At 40.4% G+C, this 21093-nt stretch overlaps 1 protein-coding gene across 1 annotated transcript in view; it reads left to right on the forward strand.

Moving 5' to 3' along the window:
• Positions 1-21093, forward strand: part of taf3 (TAF3 RNA polymerase II, TATA box binding protein (TBP)-associated facto) — a 157521-nt gene that overhangs the window by 103670 nt on the left and 32758 nt on the right. The window contains exon 4 of the mRNA XM_052034131.1: positions 9234-11020. Coding sequence (XP_051890091.1) covers positions 9234-11020 — 1787 coding nt within the window. The remainder of the gene's footprint in view (positions 1-9233; positions 11021-21093) is intronic.

Raw genomic sequence — 21093 nt, forward strand, 5'->3', positions numbered from 1 at the left:
TTTGAGATTCACCAGGACCAGTAGACTCCAAGGGTGGACAATGGAGCTGAATTCCAGAGCCGATGTGAGAGAGATGGCCTTTGATGTCATTGCAACATTTGAGTGAGTGTGACATCCAGGCATACTGGTGAAACTGAAATCAACAGGCATCAAAGGGAAAGCACCCCAGTGATTGGAGTCAAAACTCACACCCAAAATATGATGATTGAGGTTATCTAGGTAAATCATCCCATCCCCTTGGACATCAGTACAGGCATTCCTCAGGGCTATGTTCTATGCCCAATGACATTGAGCTGCTTCATTAATGACCTTCCCTGTATGATAGGCTCGCAGATCATTGCATGATGTTCATTTCTATTTGCAATTCCATAACAAATGAAGCAGTCCTTGTGTGCATGCAGCAATATCTAGACAACGTGGAAACGTGGGCTGGTAAGTGACAATCAGCATTCGCACCACAAATGTGGCAAGCAATCAACTAATTCCAAAAAGAGTGAATCTAATTACCTAGCCTTAACACTCAATGGCATTGCCATTGCCAATTTTTCCCCCCCACTGTCAGTACCCTGTCGGTCACCAATGACCAGAAACTTAACTGGACCATCTCCAGATGCTGTGGCTACAAGAGCAGATCAGGGGCTGGGGTATCCTGAGACAAGTTGCTCATCTCCTGATGCTCCAAGGCCTTTCCTCCATCAACGTCAGAAAGGGGATAGATTATCCTTCACTTGCCTGGAGGAGTGCAACACCAGCAACTCTCAAAAAGCTTGACACCACCAGGAGAAAGGAGGCTGCCTAACTGGCACCCCCTAAACATTCATTCCCTCCATTAATGCACAGTGGCTGCAATTTTTACCACCTACAAAATGCTCTGCAGTTACATGCCCAGTGTACTCTGACAGCACCTCCCAAATCCAAGACTTCTACCAGCAAGAAGTACGAGCAGCTAATGCATGGGAACATCACTACCTAAAGTTGCCCTGCAAGTTGTACACCATCCTGATTTGAGAATATATCGCTGGTACTTCACCACCACTGTGTCTGAAGCCCGGTACTCCCGCCCAACAGCCATGTGGGTGTACTCTCACCAAAAGGATTGCAGCAGTTCAACAAGGTCGCTCACCACCATCTTCCTAAAAGCAATCAGGATTGAGCAATAAGTGCTGCAGTTGTCAGCAAAGCCCAGATCCTGAAAATGAATTTCTTTTAAAATGCCTCTCGATGTGTTTGCCACCTGTGTTATCACCAGTCCTTCTTTCCCATGCCCAATCAAATGTTTTCCTTCTCTTTGTTTACCTGTGTTTGTTGTGTAAGGTATAGCTGTACAATATTCCATTACTATCGCTAAATTCCTTCCAATAGGCCTTGTGCAGTTCTACCTTTGGCAAGGCTGTTTTGTAAACTACTGACTTCTAATCGGTAGAGGATTTATTGGTAATTGGTTTATTATTGTCACATGTACTGAGGTACAGTGGAAAGACTTTGTTTTGCATGCCATCCACATAGATCATTTCAAAACATAAGTACATCGAGGTAGTACGAGCCCAAAGCAATAACAGAATGCAGAATATAGTGTTACAGTGACAGAGAATGTGCAGTGCAGGTAAACAATAAGGTGCAAGGGCCATGACTAGGTAGATTGTGAGGTCAAGAGTTCGTCTTTGTCGTACAAGAGGACCATTCAATAGTCTTATAACAGCGGGGTAGAAGCTGTCCTCGAGCCTGGTATTGGTATTGGTTTATTATTGTCACTTGTACCAAGGTACAGTGAAAAGCTTGCCTTACAAACCAATCGTGCAGGTCAATTTTTCAAGCTTTTGTATCTTCTGCCCGATGGAAAGGGGGAAAAGAGAGAATGTCCAGGGTGGGAGGGATCTTTCATTATTTTGGCTGCTTTTCCAAGGCAGTGGGAAGTGTAGACAGAGTCCATGGAGGGGAGGCTGGTTTTCATGATGGACTGAGCTGCGTCCACAGCACTCTGCAATTTACCTAATTATTCATCCAATTGCTGTTGCTGGAAAGTTATATAAGACAGTCAGAAAGTAGGAACGAGGTTCTTGTATAAAATTTCGAATCCAGAATACATTTCCTGGCCAGTGTAAATGGTTTGCTTATGATTTCTTTAGTTACAACAACACTGCATTCACTAAGGCATAATCAAATAACAAGATAGAGCTGATTCTGATAAAAAAAATATTGAAAAGTGTTATTTTTGAATTTGGATTTTAAAAAGTTTGTGTCCATTGTTTGATGACTTGCACCTAATTAATAGAAACACTTATTTTGTGAAATTTATAACATCATGATCTCGACCCTCTTTTTAGTGGGTCGTTTATTATCAGGTTTCCAGCATAGTTCTGGAGTGAATTTGCCAGTTTTGCTGAAATTCACCACCTTGAAGACACTACCTAAAAATTAAAATGGATCTTCCTACTGTAGGTTGCTGTTAGTTGTGTAAGACCCTTCTATTAAAACCTGAAACCTCTAATGTTCCACTGTCCAATATAGAAGCAATTTTACAAAGAAATTGTTAATTGGGGCACAGCTCATGAATTCGGACAGGTTTGCTAGAGCTGTTGGGTAGGGTTTAAACTAGTTTGGCAGGAGGATGGGAACCCATGTGTTGGGTTAGAGGTTGATGCATTTAATGTACAAGTAGATGCAGCATGTAGAAAGACTGTGAGGAAGGATAGGCAGTTGAAAAGGCAAAATTGCAGTCAGTTGGATGGGCTGAAGTGTGTCTACTTTAATGTGAGAAGTATCAGGAAGAAGGGTAATGAACTTAGAGCATGGGTAAGTACATGGAACTATGACATTGTGGCCATTACAGAGATTTGACTGTCATAAGGGCAGGAATGGCTGCTGGATATTCCAGGGTTTAGATGTTTCAAAAGGGACAGGGACGGAGGTAAAAGAGGTGGGGGAGTGGCTTTGCTGATCAGGGACAGTATCACAGCTATGGAAAGGGAGGACGTCCTGGAGGGTTCGTCTATTGAGTCAGTGTGGGTGGAAGTCAGAAACAGGAAGTGAGTGATCACTCTATTAGGAGTATTCTACAGACTCCTCAATAGCAGCAGAGACACTGAGGAGCAGATCGGGAGACAGATTTTGGAAAGGTGCAAAAATAGCAGGATTGTTGTCATGGGTGATTTCAACTTCCCTAATATTGATTGGCACCTCCTTAGTGTAAAGGGGATAGATGGGGCAGAGTTTGTTAGGTGTGTCCAGGAAGGATTCCTGACACAGTATGTGGACAGGCCGACTAGAGGAGAGGCCATACTGGACCTGGTACTAGGCAATGAGCCTGATCAGATTTCAGATCTCTTGATGGGGGAGCATTTTGGAGACAGTGACCACAACTCCTTGACCTTTACCACAGCCTTGGAGAGGGATAGGAGCAGACAATATGGGAAAGTATTTAATTGGGGGAGAGGGAATTATGATGCTATTAAGCAGGGACTTGGGAGTGTAAATGGGGACAGATGTTCTTGGGGGAAGTGCATAACGGAATTGTTGAGGTTGTTTAGGGAGTACTTGCATGGGGTTCTGGATAGGTTTGTCCCATTGAGGCAGGGCAAGGATGGTAGAGTGAAGTTGACAACAGATGTAGCATATTTTGTCAAGAGGAAGAAAGAGGCTTACCCAAGGTTTAGAAAGCAAGGATCAAATAGGGCTCTGGAGAGTTACAAGGTTAACCAGGAGGGAGCTTAAGAATGGACAGGAGAGCTAGAAGGGGGCATAAGAAGGCCTTGGCGAGTACGATTAAGGGAAATCCCAAGGAGGACAAAAGAGGAAACGTGCCTGGAGTCGGAAGAGGTAGGGGAGGTCCTTAATGAATACTTTGCTTTGGTATTCACCAGTGAGAGAGACCTTGATGTTTGTGAGGATGGCGTACAACAGACTGATAAGCTAGGGCATGTCGATGTGAAGAAAGAGGATGTGTTGGAACTTTTGAAAAACATTAGGATTGATAAGTCACCAGGGCCGGACGGGATATATCCAAGGTTATTACGGGAAGCGAGGGAAGAGATTGCTGTGCCTTTGGCAATGAGCTTTGTGTCCTCACTGGCCACAGGAGTGGTGCCACATGATTGGATGGTGGCAAATGTTCTTCCTTTGTTCAAGAAAGAGAATAGGGATAACCCTGGGAATTATAGACCAGTGAGTCTTACTTCAGTGGTGGGCAAATTACTGGAGAAGATACTTAGAGACAGGATTTATGAGCATTTGGAGAAGCATAGACTGAGGGGATCAGTTAGTATGGCTTTGTGAGGGGCAGGTTGTGCCTCACGAGCCTGATTGAATTCTTTGAGGATGTGACAAAGCACATTGATGAAGGGAGAGCAGTGGATGTGGTGTACATGGATTTCAGTAAGGTTTTTGATAAGGCTCCTCACGGAAGACTCATTCAGAAAGTCAGGAGGCATGGGATCCAGGAAACTTGGCTGTGTGGATTCAGAATTGGCTCGCCCATAGGAGACAGAGGGTGGTGGTAGATGGAGCGTATTCTGCCTGGAGGTCGGTGACCAGTGGTGTTCTGCAGGAATCTGTTCTGGGACTGCTGCTCTTTGTGATTTTTATAAATGACTTGGATGAGGATGTGGAAAGGTGGGTTAGTAAGTTTGCTGATGACACGAAGGTTGGGGGTATTGTGGATAGTGTAGAACGTTGCTGTAGGTTACAACAGGACATTGATAGGATGCTGAGTTGGGCTGAGAAGTGGCAGATGGAGTTCAAGCCAGAAAGGTGTGGAGTGATACACTTTGGAAGATCGAATTTGAAGGCAGAATGCAAGGTTGATGACAGGTCTCTTAACAGTGTGGCGGAACAGAAGGATCTTGCTGTGCACATCCATAGATCCCTCAAGGTTGCTGTGCAGGTCGATAGGGTTGTTAAGAAGGCGTATGGTGTGTTCGCCTTCATTAGTCGGGGTACTGAGTTCAAGAGCCGCAAGGTAATGTTGCAGCACTATAAAACTCCAGTTAGGCCACACTTGGAGCATTGTGTTCAGTTCTGGTCGCCTCATTATAGGAAGGATGTGGAAGCTTTAGAGAGGGTGCAGAGGAGATTTGCCTGGATGTTGCCTGGATTGGAGAGCATGTCTTATGAGGATTGGTTGAGCGAGCTCAGGCTTTTCTCTTTGGAGAGAAGGAGGATGAGAGGTGACTTGATAGAGGTGTACAAGATGATAAGAGGCATAGATCGAGTGGACAGTCAGAGACTTTTTCCCAGGGCGAAAATTGCTAACACGAGGGGGCATAATTTTAAGGTGATTGGAGGAAGATATAAGGGGGATGTCAGAGGTAAGTCTTTTACACAGAGAGTGGTGGGTGTGTGGAACGCACTGCTGGCAGAGGTGGTGGAGGCAGATACATTAGGGACATTTAAGAGACTCTTAAATCAACACATGAATGATAGAAAAATGGAGGGCTATGTGGGAGGGAAGGGTTAGATAGATCTTAGAGCAGGAAAAAATGTCGGCACAACATCGTGTGCAGAGGGGCCTGTACTATGCTGTAATGTTCTATGTTCTAATTGGATCTTAAACGATTGATACATTTTGTGCTAATGTATACTATCATTGAAGTACAGAGCGACCTCCTTCTTCCCAAGCTGAGTGAACGAAGATGATATGCAAAGAAACTGGACAGACTGTAGCTCTTCACTCTAATTAAAACTTTATTTATACAGCACGGTAACAGGCCCTTCCGGCCCAACGAGCCCGCGCCGCCCAATTACAATGTCAAAATTACAGTGAACATGCCCAGCAATATAAGTAGTTTCAATGAGGTAACAAGGGATAACTTGAGGAAATGATTTTACCTTAAGATGGTAGGAGTAATTAATTTTGTTGGAAATTTTTGTTAGGACACAGAAGCTAAATGGAAGCAAAATGGATAAAAATATTAAAAAAGACATGCATGAACCGCAAAGCTCAGGGAAAGAATGTGGAAATCTATGGAAATTGGCTCGGGTGTAGTGAGCTTAATGATTGTATAAATACTTCACATAAAACACCTGCTATATAACATAATTATCAAAGAAGCAGGCTTCACGAGAACTAACAAAAGAATATATATAACTTTTATCAGTTTCAGTAATTGTTTGATAGTTCCACCTGAACTTCACAAAAAAATTGCTAAGTTGTTTCAAAGCAACCTCCAGGGAAAAGTAGTTTTTTTTTGCAGTCTGTCTTTAATCTGTGCACTTAATCAAACCCTGAACTGAAGTTTAGGTAAATCAGCAGTTTATGTTTTACATTAAGGCAGCAAGGGAAGTCTTTCATTCATTGCAGAATTACTTTCTTGTTGAGTGGTATAGTTATGCAGAACTGATCTGTTATTGAACATCAAGAAGGCAAAGGTTATGTCATCTAGAGGGCTAAAGGAACTCAAAGTCCGCAATGGCCATATAGAAGTAGTGGAAAGCTTCATCAGCCCGGCTCCAGAATAGACAAAGCTGCAGCATGTGTTGAAGGAGGATAACATTAGGAAATGACCAATGTTGGATTTGATCAAAATACAGATGATGTTATGAATGTTGGAACAAAGCTAGTAGGAACATTGGTTTTACCAATAGCATCGCAGAGATGTGAAAGCTGGACTTTACGAAAGAGAAAGAGGACCAACTGATTTCAAGTGAAATGCTGGGGATACTGCTCCATATTCCATGGACAGCAAAGAAAGAACCATCCTGAGCCAAATAATGCTGACCCGTTTGCTTGAGATTATGATACCAAAGCAGCAACTGATGCATTTTGGATTTGAGTTGTGGAAAAACAATTGAATAATCCTGCTTCTTCTCCTTGGGCAGTCTCATGCTCAAGGACCACTTGCTTTCACTCCAATGTTTTCAGATTCCTGTTGGATGGGTGGTATTGCACACCAGTTACCACGTGGACTTGACAAGGTGAGGTCTTTGCAGAGAAGTCCAAAACAAAGGGAGGTCAGGCTCAGTTGTGCAGTCTTAGCGCACACACACACGAGCATCCGCACATCTAACTGCACTACCAATGCAAAGTTTCCAGAGATTTCGAAGTTTGAGATTATAATTTCACACGTGGCTATATTGTCTGTTTTGCTAATCTAAAATAAATCAGCTTTCATTACAAGTTGCTTATTGGTTCACTTATATAAGATGAAAGAAACACACGAGATCCCAGCACTGAGTGCATGAGTGAGTCTGTTAAAGGATATTAACTCTATTTCTCTGCTCACTGATTAACCTACTGAGAATTTCCAGTATTCTGATAATGGTATTGTCTCATGATGGCCATTGATTCATGCTATCATATAAATAGATTTGGATAGGAAAGGTGTACAGAACACAGCATCTAATTTTGAGTATATGTAATGACTCTGGACCCAAGAGATTATTTTACCCAGATCACTAATGTATGATTCTGCAAGTTCCACCAAACGAAATACCCCCCATGGCCTCATGCCACAAATAGCTACAAGTTGAAATGGTCAGCACAGATTTCATTAAGATTTCCTTATTTCCTTTCATAGTTTGGTTCAAATTCATTATATTTCAAGATAAAAGTTGTCATTATCATTATCTGAGACATTTTGCCTCCAAATCATATATACATATATATATATATATATATATATATATATATATATGTGTGTGTGTGTGTGTGAATTGCTGTAATTTCAGTTATAGTCTTTCTTCTTTATTTATGTTAGTTGGTGGCATTTGTCTCTGAGTCAGAAGATCAACTTAATGTTGTAGTCTTTAAGTTTAGGAAACAGTTCTCCCTAATTTTCAGAGTATTTGAAATAGGTGACCAAGAATGATTATCTATGAATAGAAGGGCATGATAAATTGACAATTATTTGTGCACCAGAATCATGCCATGATGCCTTCTTTTATTGACATCATGATATACAAAACAAGCCAAATGTGTTTATGAGCATCATCAAGAAGGTATGCTTAGATTGTCATTTCTGCCAGTTACAGTGAGGCTGTTGCCTGCTGCTGAAACACTGTCTTCTTGTCCTGACCACCACCCTGAACAAAAACCAACATTAGCTTCATCTGACCATCAACAGTGGGTTATCCATGCTGCTGGAGACAATAGCCAAAGGGCAACATGATGGGCCAGATCGTACTGGATACAAGATACCATCTGGGGTGGCCACACACTGCACTAACCTGATCCAGAGTGACCCTCCAATTCCAAGTGTCCTCTCGTGAAGCCGAGCAGTCTGCAAGCTGTGACTCGGCAACACATCCTGAGTCCCTGCCCCTCGAACACCTTAATAACATTTTGAAAGCTTGCTGCTGTCAAATGCCTTTGAGCTATTTCTAAATTTTTCCAATAATCAAAAACATGTAAGTACATATCAAAAGATTAAAAATAAAATTTTCATTCAAAAGGAGAAAAAAAATATTTAAATAAAAATATCTTTATTGGTATTGGTTTATTATTGTCACTTGTACCGAGGTACATTGAAAAACTTGTCTTGCACACCGATCGTACAGGTCAATTCATTACACAGTGCAGTTACATTGAGTTAATACTGCGTACATTACTAGAAATTAATTCAAAATGTTATGGTAAAGTTAAATAAAGAAATTTACTTGCACGTGGTTGACTTGCACAAAGCTTACTTGATTCACGTCCAGGTTTGCTGTACTTACCCTAGCCACATATAAGAGATCAGATGCACGAGCACCTGACCTTCCTCTCTGTATAACCACCTGCCAAAGATGTATGTTAGAGACTCAAGTGACTGCAGATTCAGGAATCTGGAACAAAAACCAAACTGCTGGAGGAACTCAGTGGGTCAGACCGCATCTGTGGAAGCAGGATGGTCAACGTTTCAGGTTGAGATCCTGCATCAGGGCTAATATATGTTGTCTTTGAGAAGAGGGATTAAAGCAACATTTGTTTAACTGTACTGATGGTTTAGGTAATGTAAAAAAAATTGCATTGGCATAATTCAAACAAGAAGTAAGATTCTATTTCCGTCATCTGAACAAACAATGCATACGTTCCCAGTATCCTGGCCAGAATTCCTCATTTAAACAGAGTGAATTAAGTCATTTTGTCTTTTACCTCAGCTATTAATCTTGAGATATTTTATGGAGAGGTACCTTTGAGAATGCCTCCATAACAAATGACTGCCATTGAAATGTTTATTATTGGCTGTAAAACTTTGAAAATGATAATTCTATTCAAAGTGCAAGTTCTACCTTTTTTAATGTTGCATTTTGTTCCACAGAGGAGGAAGAAGAACAGGTCCCCACTGATGGAGGTACATCAGCAGAAGCCATGCAGGTCCCTCTTGAAGAGGAAGAGGAGGAAATGGAGGAAGAAGAGGCAGTTAATGATGAAAACTTTTTGGGCAAAAGACCGTTAGAAAGCCCAGACTCAGTCGATTTACCAGTTGCAAAGCGAGCCAGAACAGCTGGGTGTAAAACGGACAGCCCTGATGGTGTTTTGGAACCCAGAGAACCTTTAAGTATGATCAATTCTCAAAGAGTGCCTCCTGTTTTATCTCCGGTTCCGCCACCAGATCATTCTGACTCTCTGCCACTTTCCCCCGAACCTCCAATGCTTGCACCAATACCAAAACCATCGCAACTTTCAACCCCTAAAACTTCAGATTCAAAAGCATTCACATCTAAAGTCAAATCTAAGATCTCGTCTTCTTCTGTACAGAAGCCCAAATCCCCAAAAGGAGCTCAGTTGGCACTTTTGGGGAGCCCCATTCGTTCTCCAAAAGCTTCTTTGAAAACGGAAAAAAAATCACCGATGCGCACAAAAAGTCCCAAAAGCCCCAAAAGTCCAAAAGTACCACCAAATGTTTCTCATTCCACAACCAAGAACGAAACACCAAACAGAACACCTTTGTCTGTCTGTAATTCTGGGCCTGAAAAACTCGGTAAAGAAAACATTCAAACAAAGCAGTCACATCCAGCGATTGAAGTGGAGAAACCAAATGTTTCAGATACATCTCCAAAAAAGTTGCCAGTGCCTGATAAGAGTATTGATGACTCTATCAATGCTGTTATAGCTCGTGCTTGTGCTGAGCGTGAGCCCGACCCCTTTGAGTTTTCCTCAGGTTCAGAATCAGAAGGAGAAATCTTCACTAGCCCCAGAAGACTTACTATTTCAGAATCATCAACCCCACGGATATTTTCCCTATCTAGCAGCTTTAGCAGGGGCAGTGCAACCCCTGTGTCATCATCCGCCCCAACAACTAGCACAAATGTGTCATGGACATTGGATGATTCCATCAATGAAGTTGTTAGGAAGGCAAGCATGGGCACACCCCCCTCTGTTCCTGCATCAATTCCTTACCTGTCTTCCCCATCTGCTTCTCCACCTACTCCAGAACCCCTCCTTAAACTCTACGAAGAACGTACAAGGCACACGTCTTCATCTGATGTGAAGAAAAAGCTGAAGAAAGAAATTAAGATGAAAATCAAGAAAAAGGAAAAAGAAAAGCTGAAAGAGAAGGATAAAGAGAAAAAGGAAAAGGGTAAAGACAAAGAGAAAAACAAGGAAAAGGAGGCCAACAAAGAGTCCAAAGTTTTTAAGGAAATTCCGAAAGACCATGAGATGGATCCATTTAAATTTAGAATTAAAGATGATATAAAGGCAAAACATAAGGATGGGAACTTTAAAAAGGACAAAGAAAAGCACAAGGAAAAGAAGAAAGAGAAAGAAAAGGGTAAGAAGGATAAAGAAAAGAATAAAGACAAAGATAAACATAAAGTTAAGAATCCTTTAGCACCACTCCCGTTTGTTCCAAAAGAACCCCTGTTCAGTACCCCGAGCAGCGTTAGGAGTCCGTCTGTCTTGCCTACAGTGCCTCCTATGGTTCCAGAAAGACTATTCGAAGAGAAATCTAAAGAAAAGGACAAGAAGAAAGACAAAAAGGAAAAAAAGAAAAAGAAGGATAAGGACAAGGACAGGATGAAGGAAAAGGAGAAAAAAGAGAAAGAAAAGAAGGAGAAGGAAAAGGAAAAAGAGAAAGAGAAAGATAAGCATAAACATGAAAAGGTAAGTTATGCTGTGGTATAATGCTTTAACCGTGATTCTTTGATATTTAAGTATGACCATTGCAAAATTGAACTACCATCTGAAATATTAACTATTCATCAAAAACTATCGATGTGAGAATATTGATTTTATTTCTAGCGTTTTCTTTTAAAGACTCATTTTGGGCAGATGGCAAATTACAAGGTACCCAGCAGCAAAACTTTAAAAATCCTGCATCAGTACCTTTTCAAACTGAACTAATTTTAAGAAAAATCATAGGGTTATTTATTTATTTACTGCTATGGAACTCTATTTTCTTATTAGAAAATATTTCCAGCTGCTTAGATACCAGCTATTTAAGTAGGTTTACAATGGGGCCATTTGATAAAATGGCACTTCAAAGTATTGATTAAATACATTTCGTAAAATATAATGTAAAATGATATGAATGACTGTTTCACACTCTGCTCAAGTTTGTGGTCTGAATGATGTCTTTACTGAACTTCACGTTCAGCTCAGAGGTCTTTTCTCCTGCTGCATTATTTGTTGTAAAGAAAATCATGGAGCCAGAAGACATCAGATGTTCCTAGATACTATTGTAATTTAGATTAATCTGCTTAGATAAGCTTCGAAGTTGGGTTTTTTTTTGCTGCAAGACAGGATTTAAAAAAAAATAAATTTTTCAGAGAATCAGCCTTAACGCTTTCACTTTGTGATGGCGCTTCACGGGTGTCATAGGAGAAATGTAAAGCAGCAGAGCATTATCAGTTTGTGCCTTGAGGTATGCAGTAAAAAGAATCTAAATCCCAGAAGATTAAGGGAAAAATGCAACACACTCCAAAAAGGGGCTTATGTGGCTGGTATTATTTATCCAGGTGAAAAGAATGGTGCTCATATATAAGACTGTGAACAAATCCACTGGCAATGTATTTCTAGCACTCCACAAAGGAGTCTTATGTTGGTGGCCCTTCACTATCTTCCTTTGAACCCTGTTACCTGCCTACGCTAGTCGTCTCACTAAACTTAGCTTCTTTTGCCGTTGTCTTTTCCTTTCAGCTTTACAAACTTGTATCCATTCACAGCCACTTCAAGTCCACACAGCCTTGTAGAACAAGGGTTATATGTTTCAATCAATGAGAAACCTATTAATTGAATCATCTAGTTATAATTGATAAATCTGCAATCTACCTTTTTGTTCACCTTCACCTGGCTGCAACTCAACTCATCATCAAGAATTTATTTAAAATATAACAATGCAGATATGATCGTAATATTTAAAGGTTACTGGGTCCCTCAAAATTATAGGTTTACATCAGTGGGAAGCAGAATATTATAAATGTATTTTAAAGGAATTTATCCCAAGAAAATCTTAAAAAGCATGACTTGTGTTACGAACCAGCAACAAAAGAAACACACCGAGTCATGTATGTGTTAAAAACTATTTTATTAATAACTACTTATGATAATAAGAAAAATAAAAGTAAAACTGTTAGAATGTTAGAAATAAAAATGTTAGATCTTAAACATTAACCCCAAAAACTAAACTCGAAGTGTGTGTGTGGCAAATTCCCAAACTCCAAGTCCAGGAATAGTTCTCAAAGTTCAGTTCAGCAAGCCGTAAGGTGAAACGTGAGCAAAGGCTTCTTCAACAACCACTGTTGACTGAAGACAAAACGTAGAGAGAAAATAGAGAGTAATCACGAAATCCAAATGTTCCAGGATGGAACCCATACGACACCTCCATGTCTACTCAGCAATGACTACTCCATCGCTTTGTTCTGAAGCATCTGCCACCCCGAAAGGCACTCGAATCGTGGCCGTCCACACAAATACCTGTTTCCCACTACAGGTTAACGAAAAAGTGGACTCCACTGGATTATTCCAAAAATCCATACATGGATTGTAGTGACAGACACAGTTACTGTTTTTCATCCATCAATAGAGACAAGCAGACTGGTCTCTCTCTCTCTCTCTCTCCTCTCCTCTCTTCTCTTACTGCCTCCGACTGTCTGCTCCAAAAACATCATTATGTCCTTATTTTCTGTTGTCGTCATCACGCCACACACACACACACACACACACACACAAAACTCTATCTTAAAGGGACATTCACCAATAGTAACCTAGTCCGTAACACTTGATAAAACACAAATACCTGCTTAATTGACTCAAATTCTTGAAAAATAAATTGCAATAAAAGAGAGACAAAATCGTGAAGCTGAAGGGTTTTCTTAAAAAAAACATATAACAGTCTCTTAGCCAATATGGCCTCGTGAAAAGAGAACTGAAGATTTATGAGAATACTATAGTTACAGTTTACTTAGAAATAAGAAAGGAGGAAACTTGTCCTGCTGAAATGATTGCACTCCAGTGGATATGTCTTTGGTCAAGTGAATTGAACAGAATGTTGAACGTGGATCTTCTGTGATACTGAGAAACAATGCTTGGGCCAGTTGATGGCAAATGAAAACAAATGGAATATAATTAATTTTGAGTAAGACACTAAAATAAGGAACACGTATTGAATGAAGTAATCATGTAATATACTGAGATTTGCATACAGAACGTATAATCATAATAAAAGGTTCATGCAAGGCCATATTAGCAGAGGGAGAAAATCCAATTTTGAAATATATTTAATCCAATATGAAATAATGTTTGCAATAACAAGTCTTCTTGCTGAGGAGAGAGTGTAGTATTGGGGAATCAAATTATCTCTATACGGGAATCTAAGTTTCGTGCAAGGCTTAAGAAGTTATTATTTTCAATATCCAAACAATCTGAATTCTGCAAATATTTGTAATCAGAAGAAGTACCTTCAATTCCTCTTGTTGTCCAGCAAGGAAAATACAAAGGTGGTACACTATGAGAGGTGCCACACATTTCTCTCGTTAATGTGTTTTCAACTTCATAAATTCAGATTCAGATTAGTTTAGTGTCATATACAACCAGGGTGCAATAAAATTCCTTGCTTGTGTGAAGTTCACAGGGTAAACAATGTACCCGGTAATAACAAATACAACAACAAGCATAAAACAATAGAATGGTGCAAAGATAGTCGTGCAAGCTGAAGTAGTGCAAAAAGAAATGCTAAAGAGACAATAATGTAATAACGGAGAGAGGTAGAATTAAGTTTGCCAGTCTGATAATCTTCTCCAGGATGAGAAAAAAAATCACTTTTTCTACTCATCCAGTGTACCCTGAGAACATGGAACAGTACAGCATAGGAACAGGCCCTTCAGCCCATGATGTCTGTGATGACCATGCTAAACTAAACTAAAACTATTTGCCTGCACATGATTCATGTCCCTCCATTACATGCATGTAATATACTGGCCCAAGCATTGTTTCTCAGTATCACAGAAGATCCACGTTCAACATTCTGTTCAATTCACGTGACCAAAGACATATCCACTGGAGTGCAATCATTTCAGCAGGACAAGTTTCCTCCTTTCTTATTTCTAAGTAAACTGTCTAAATGCCTCTTAAACACCACTATCGTATCTGCTTCCACCACAACCCCCAGCAGCGCTTTCCAGGCACCCCACACATCTTCTTTAAACTTTCCTCCTCCCACCTTAATGCTATGCCCTCTAGTATTTGACATTTCCACCCTGGAAAAACACTCTGACTGCCTACCTTATCTATGCCTCTCAATTCTATAAACCTCTATCAGTTCGGCCCTCAGCCTCTGATGTGCCAGAGAAAACAACCCAAGTTTGTCCAACTCTCCTTATAGCTAATGCTCTCTAATCCAGGCAGCATCCTGGTGAACCTCTTCTACACCCTCTCCAAAACCTCTACTTTCTTCCTGTAATGGGGCAACCAAAACTGCACCCATTATTCCAAGTGCAGCCTAGCCCTTATGATCTAAAATTTTGCTCTGTCCTCTTCCTTGGAGGGACAAGTGAGCCCTTCCTCTGAGGCCGTCACACACACTGATATTGTTAGGTCGCTTAGTTAAGTTGATACCTCCCGATTTTGAACAAAAACCTAAGCAGCAAACTTAGTTCAATCAACCTCCAGCCTTCCTGCTTTTCAAATCCAGACAAACCTTGCTTATTAGTTTCAAGGATATCTATAAGGCTGTTTTAAAATCGGTGCCAGATACAAAGTACCTCTTTGGCACTTGGTACATCAATTACCACTAATTTGGTGTTCTTCATTGGTCCTTTCTGGAGAATTTTGCCCTGCGTTCATCAGGCTGTTTGAGCAGTGACTGCGCAAATACAATATCTCTTCATTAGTTGTGTTATTATTTTATTGATAACTGCAACTGTGTCCAAGAAGCAACATGTTCAAAAGAGGTCCAGTTTCTTTCCTTTTGGTTGGACAATGATTTGCTGAATTATTTGTAGATCTGCTGTCAGTAACAAGACTCCCAGAGACTAGAAAGCAAGCCCAATCCTTTTTGTTCACTGAAAGGCAAATTTATTTACAATTTTCAGAACAAACTAGTGCAGTGTAACAGTCTTTATCTACTTACTGATGTTGTCACTACCTTTGCCTTGCCCTTTCTGATTAATTGCAGTCTTACCATTACACTTTATGTTAGCATCTAAGAATGTATTCTGCTTTGCTCTTTATGGCCATATCATTACAGGGTGCCTAACCTTTACTTTTCTTATCTGTTTCCCTGAAAGTAATGCTATGGATTCACAGGTAATGGCAGCCAGTAGTGGCATGCATAAGTAGCCATTTGTCATGTGAGAGCCAAGGCGTGATTGCTAGCGAAATGTTCAACCATGAGGAAGGAAGAGGACATTATAGCTGAATCGATTCTCACCTAAATTTCACATACATTAACCTTCCAACAAAACTGACTAAATAGAGGTCAGAGCTAACAGAATTTTCTACCCCCTGTCCTGAGAAATTCTGTACAAACTAGAACAACACCTTCTTGTCCATTTGTTTCAGTTAAACACTGGAGCAAATATATGAAACCACTGAGTTAAGCGATGGCTGAGCTGGCTTCACTTCCTATTTATGGACGGTTTTTATTCCAGTTTGGCATTTTCATTAAATAGGTTCTTTTATTCATTTTATTCCTTTTGATACATTAGATCCGACTAATCCCAGATGGGGAAAGTTAAATCCACTCTACAATGAAAGTGAAATGAGAGAGCTGATTTAGATAAAGACTTTTTTAAAACTATCATGTATTTTGACCATAATCTTTTGAATCTGTAAAAAAAAAATAGCTCTACTCTTTATGATGTAGATGATCAAACTGATAAGATTTTTAGATGAACTGCACATATCACATAATAATCTTCTTTGCAAATTCTTTGTTGGCAGAAACAGCAGGTTTTGATCACTCAACTATTCTTCATTTGAAATAAAGATAAATGGCACTTGAATCTGGATTATTCCAACATTTCTGGTTTTGCACAGCCAGTAATTTCTGAACATTCTCTGTTCCTCCAGAGTGATAAATAGCTAGTCATATAAACTCTTCCTCTTCCCTACGTCTTGCAGTTTTTAAAGTAATGTAAAGTGGACCAAACATTAGTCGTCTAACTGCTGTCGATCTGCTACTCACTCCTCCTCTGGAGTTAAGATTTTTAAAACTCAGGTTCAGATACTGTATCACTTACTATACTAAATCTCTTTAATTATTTTCATCCCTTATAAAACAAAATCTTCCTACTTGGAATTGATTTGATTTTTCTATTAAAAATCTCCTCTTATGATTACATCTAAATTTCCTGCCAAGATTATTACAAAATGTTATCATTCTGCAGAAATATATTTTTGTTAATTGCACCTTCTTTCCACTCCATGACTCCACTATTCCACAATGTAGATGTAAAATAAACTTTTACTGTCTCCATGGAGGGGTCTAAACTTCATAATATGGTGATTAACATTGTTATTGAGAATTCTATCTCCAGTCAGGCTTGGAAAAGAGTAAGTGGATTTGTTTTACATTGGTACTATTTGGCATGAAAGAAACAGTCAACATCAGATAAGGATCCGTGAAATCATTTATAACTAGATCTTGCACAGGCCATAAATAGGTCACTTCAGACCACCTGTACAGACTCCACATATACAGTTGCTGCAAGGGGGATCACAATAAATAGAGCCAAAATATTAGTCACACAGAACTTCTGAGCATAGCCTCATGCTTATTCTCTCAATTGTTTATTGGACTTGGGCTGTGTTGTGATGTGAGGATTATTCTTTCATTCATTTAACTTTAAAAGCCATGCAAGCAGCTGTCTTAGAAAGCTGTGGATAATCTAGTGCTGGTGTTCAAGTAAAGAGTAAGTTACTTGAACTTCAATCTTGCTATGATATCCAAACACTTACTAATTATTACTGCATTTTAATTAATACAAAGACACGCACTGTCCTTTTTTTTTGTATACTTGTTTTAAGATTCTTGCTTAAATTTGTGGTGTAAGACATCCATTAATCCTCCATTATGCATGGCATCACACATCAAAGCAACTTCATAACTACCTAGATTTTCTGCTTATTTACCTTGAATGGGAAGAAAATCCAGTTTGGAGAGAATGGGTAATAATTGTCCAGCGTAACACCTGCCAATTGCAAAAAAACAACTGGAAATAGTATTGTATTGCTGTCATGGCCTCCACAGTAGTTTGGCATTCAAATTTCTGTATTATCCACTTTCACCCTTACATGTTACTTCATCATTTAAATCCCTCTGTGAGATTAGTGACAAGGAATAGTCCCTACTGGGGGTCAGATATTTTAACGAGGGAAGACCATGTGCAGCAGAGTTTATTCTCCACAAAAACTGCCATAGTTCAAGAGGAGTCCCAACATCATCTTTATGAGAGTCTAGAAATAGGCAATGGTTCCTGCCTTGCTGGTAGTTCCCATTTTTTTTATAAGATCTATATGTATAGGGAGAATAGAATTGATGAAACACACAAGATGCTGGAGGAGCTAAGTGGGTCAGGCAGCATCTATGGAGGGAAATGGACAGTCAATGTTTGGGTCAAGACCCTTCATCTGGAGCTAGGGCTTTACAGTTTGGAGAGAAGGAGGATGAGGGGAGACACGATAGATGTATACAAGATATTAAGAGGAATAGATAGAGTGGACAGCCAGCGCCTCTTTCCCAGGGCACCAGTGCTCAAAACAAGAGGACATGGCTTTAAGGTAATGGGTGGGAAGTTCAAGGGAGATGTCAGAGGGAGGTTTTTCACCCAGAGAGTTGTTGGTGCATGGAATGCGCTGCCTGGGGTGGTGGTGGAGGCTGATACGTTGGTCAAGTTCAAGAGATTATTAGATAAGCATATGGAGGAATTTAAGATAGAGGGATATGTGGGAGGAAGGGGTTAGATAGTCTTAGGTGTGGTTTGAAGGGCGGCACAACTTGGTGGGCCGAAGGGCCTGTATTGTGTTGTATTGTTCTATGGTTCTATATAGGCAGTATCAAGCGGTGGAGGGAAGGGGTGGAGCAAGAGCTGGCAGGTGATAGGTGAAGAGGGGTGATAGGCAGATGGGGGAGGGGAGAGTGGGAACAGTGTCAGAAGCCGGGAGGTGATAGGGGGAGGTGATAGAGCTGAAGGTGATGGAATCAGATAGGAGAAGAAGGTGGAGCATGGAATCAAGTGAGTGAGGTGGGCAGCTGGGAACAGCAGGGGGAGGAGTGTGTGGGTGATGGGCAGATCGAGTGGGTGGAGACGGGGAAAGAAACAGTGATGGGGACTGGGTAGATCAGAAGGAGAGAGAAAAGGGACAGAGGGGGAGCAGTTTACCAGAAGTTGGAGAATTCAGTGTTCTTGCCGTCAGATTGTAGACTACTCAGGCGGAATATGAGGTGCTGTTCAGAAAACTGATGGTCCTAAAGGATCTCAACTGTTTCAAATGGTCCGTTGACCTTTATGGTAAGTGTTTGGAGTATTGAGTCGTAGAAAGTTTACAGCGCAAAGGAAAGCATTGTGTCTGTGGCAGTCAAAAAAGAGCCCTCAAATCTGATCACACTTCTAGCATTTGGTGCATAGCCCTGCAGGTCAAGTACATATCCAAGTACTCTTTAAATGTGAAGATAGTTTCAACCTCTACCATCCTTTCAGGTACTGAGCTCCTCTTCTATCTAATCCTTCTGTCAGTCTACAAATGTAAAAAATTCTATTGATGTTACACAAGACTTCAGAATCATAAAATCATACAGCATGGAAACAGGCCATTCAGCCCAACTCATTCACACTGACCAGTGGGCACCCTTCTGTATTAACCCTATTGCCCAGCTCTTGGTCCCTAAACCTCATTGCTGAAGGGATTCAAGTGCTCATCTGGACACTTATTAAATGCTGTCAACCACTGTCTACCTCAGATATGGGGAAGAATTTCCTGCAGTCTTCCCTACCTTTACCCCTCATAATTTTACATACTTGAATCATGTCCCCTCTTAACCTTCTCCACACCAGGGAGAACAGATCTAGCTTCTCCTCATAACTGAACTGCTCCAGCCCAGGCAATATTCTGGTGAATCTTTTCCACTGCCTCCAAAGCTATCATTTCCTTCCTATGCCTTTGCCTGAACTGTTCACAGTACTCCAGCTGAGGTTTTATAAACCTGGAGCATAATTTCCCCTCTTTTGTATTCAGTGCCCTGATTAATGAAGGCCAGTATCCCATATACCTTCCTAACCACGTTATCTGCCTGCATTGCCACCTTCAAGATCTGTGGACTTGTAATCAAAGGTCCCTCTGTTCCTGGATACACTCAACCACCCTACCATTCATGGTGCATGTCCTAACCTCATTAGTGCTCCCAAAATGCATTATCTCACATTTGTCTGGATTAAGCTCCATCTGCCATTTCTCAGCCCATTTCAGCAACACGTCGATATCTCACTGCAGCCTTAGACTACATTCCACATCATCAACAACTCTACCAATCTTCATGTCATCAGCGAACTTGCCTCGCACATCCAAATCCAAGTCATCCACGTATGTTACAAACTGCAAAGGTCCCAGCATCTTCCTTGTGGAATGCCACTGGTCACAGGCATCCAATCACAAAAACAAAAAACACTTACCATCGTCTATCCCTCAATATCCAGGGTTCCCTACACTTGTTAGCCCTACTTTGACGGGTGATATTTGAGAACTCTGTGCAGTTTTGATCTCCGTCCCTGAGGAAAGATATACTGGTCTTTGAGTCTGTCCAGCATGGATTTACAAGGTTAATTCCTGGAAAGAGGGAGTTATCCCATGGAGAGTGATTGAACAAATTGGGCTGTATTTCACGAGTTTAGAAGTATGAGAAATGACCTCATCAGGATGCACATGATTCTGAGAGGGGCTAATTGGGTTAGTGCTGAGAGTTCAGAGTTATGGGGTTTCATCTCAAGATAAAGAGTATGTCACTTGGGACTGAGATAAGGAGAAATGTCTTTAACAAGTTTAGATGCTTCGTCATTGAGTATATTCAAGGCTGAGATCAATATATCTTTGGAGACAAAGGGGATCAGAGATCTAGTGATTGGTCAGGAAACTTGAGTTGAGGTACAGAATCAACCATGATCTTATTGCACAGCAGAAGAATCTTGAAATGTTAAGCAACCTCCACCTTATATTCATGTATCCAAGATATTTTAATACTACTGTAATACACTGTACGGAGGTGAGGTAATGATTAACATCAGTACCCTAAATAATGATCTTTGAGTCTCAATTTTGCCGTCAGGGAAAGAGATTGCTCCGAGTCTCACTCGAGGGACAAGTTATTTCCTGCCTTTCCTTATAATGTTAGGACGTTTGATGATAATTGGGCCCTAAAACACCAGAAAAATATTTTCAAAATTAAGGATAAAGATATTTAAATTAAAGATGCCCCTTCATTCTTTTTTCAGACCATCTTTTTACAGCTTACCTACTTCTTGAACATCTGAGAATCTATTTTTAGGTTGCAGGAAGGCTTCTTGCCTCAAATGTAATCCCCTAATGGCGTATTTGTTGCAGGACAGGGGGTGCAATGTACTTTACCCAACCCTATCTATAAACATATATCATATTTTTTTCAGCATGAAGTAATTTGAGCAGCTTAATGTCAAAATGACTTTATTTAGACTTTGAATGAAGCACCAATATGGAAATAGCCAATT

Source organism: Pristis pectinata, chromosome 19, assembly GCF_009764475.1.
Source record: "Pristis pectinata isolate sPriPec2 chromosome 19, sPriPec2.1.pri, whole genome shotgun sequence".
Lineage (NCBI taxonomy): Eukaryota > Metazoa > Chordata > Chondrichthyes > Rhinopristiformes > Pristidae > Pristis > Pristis pectinata.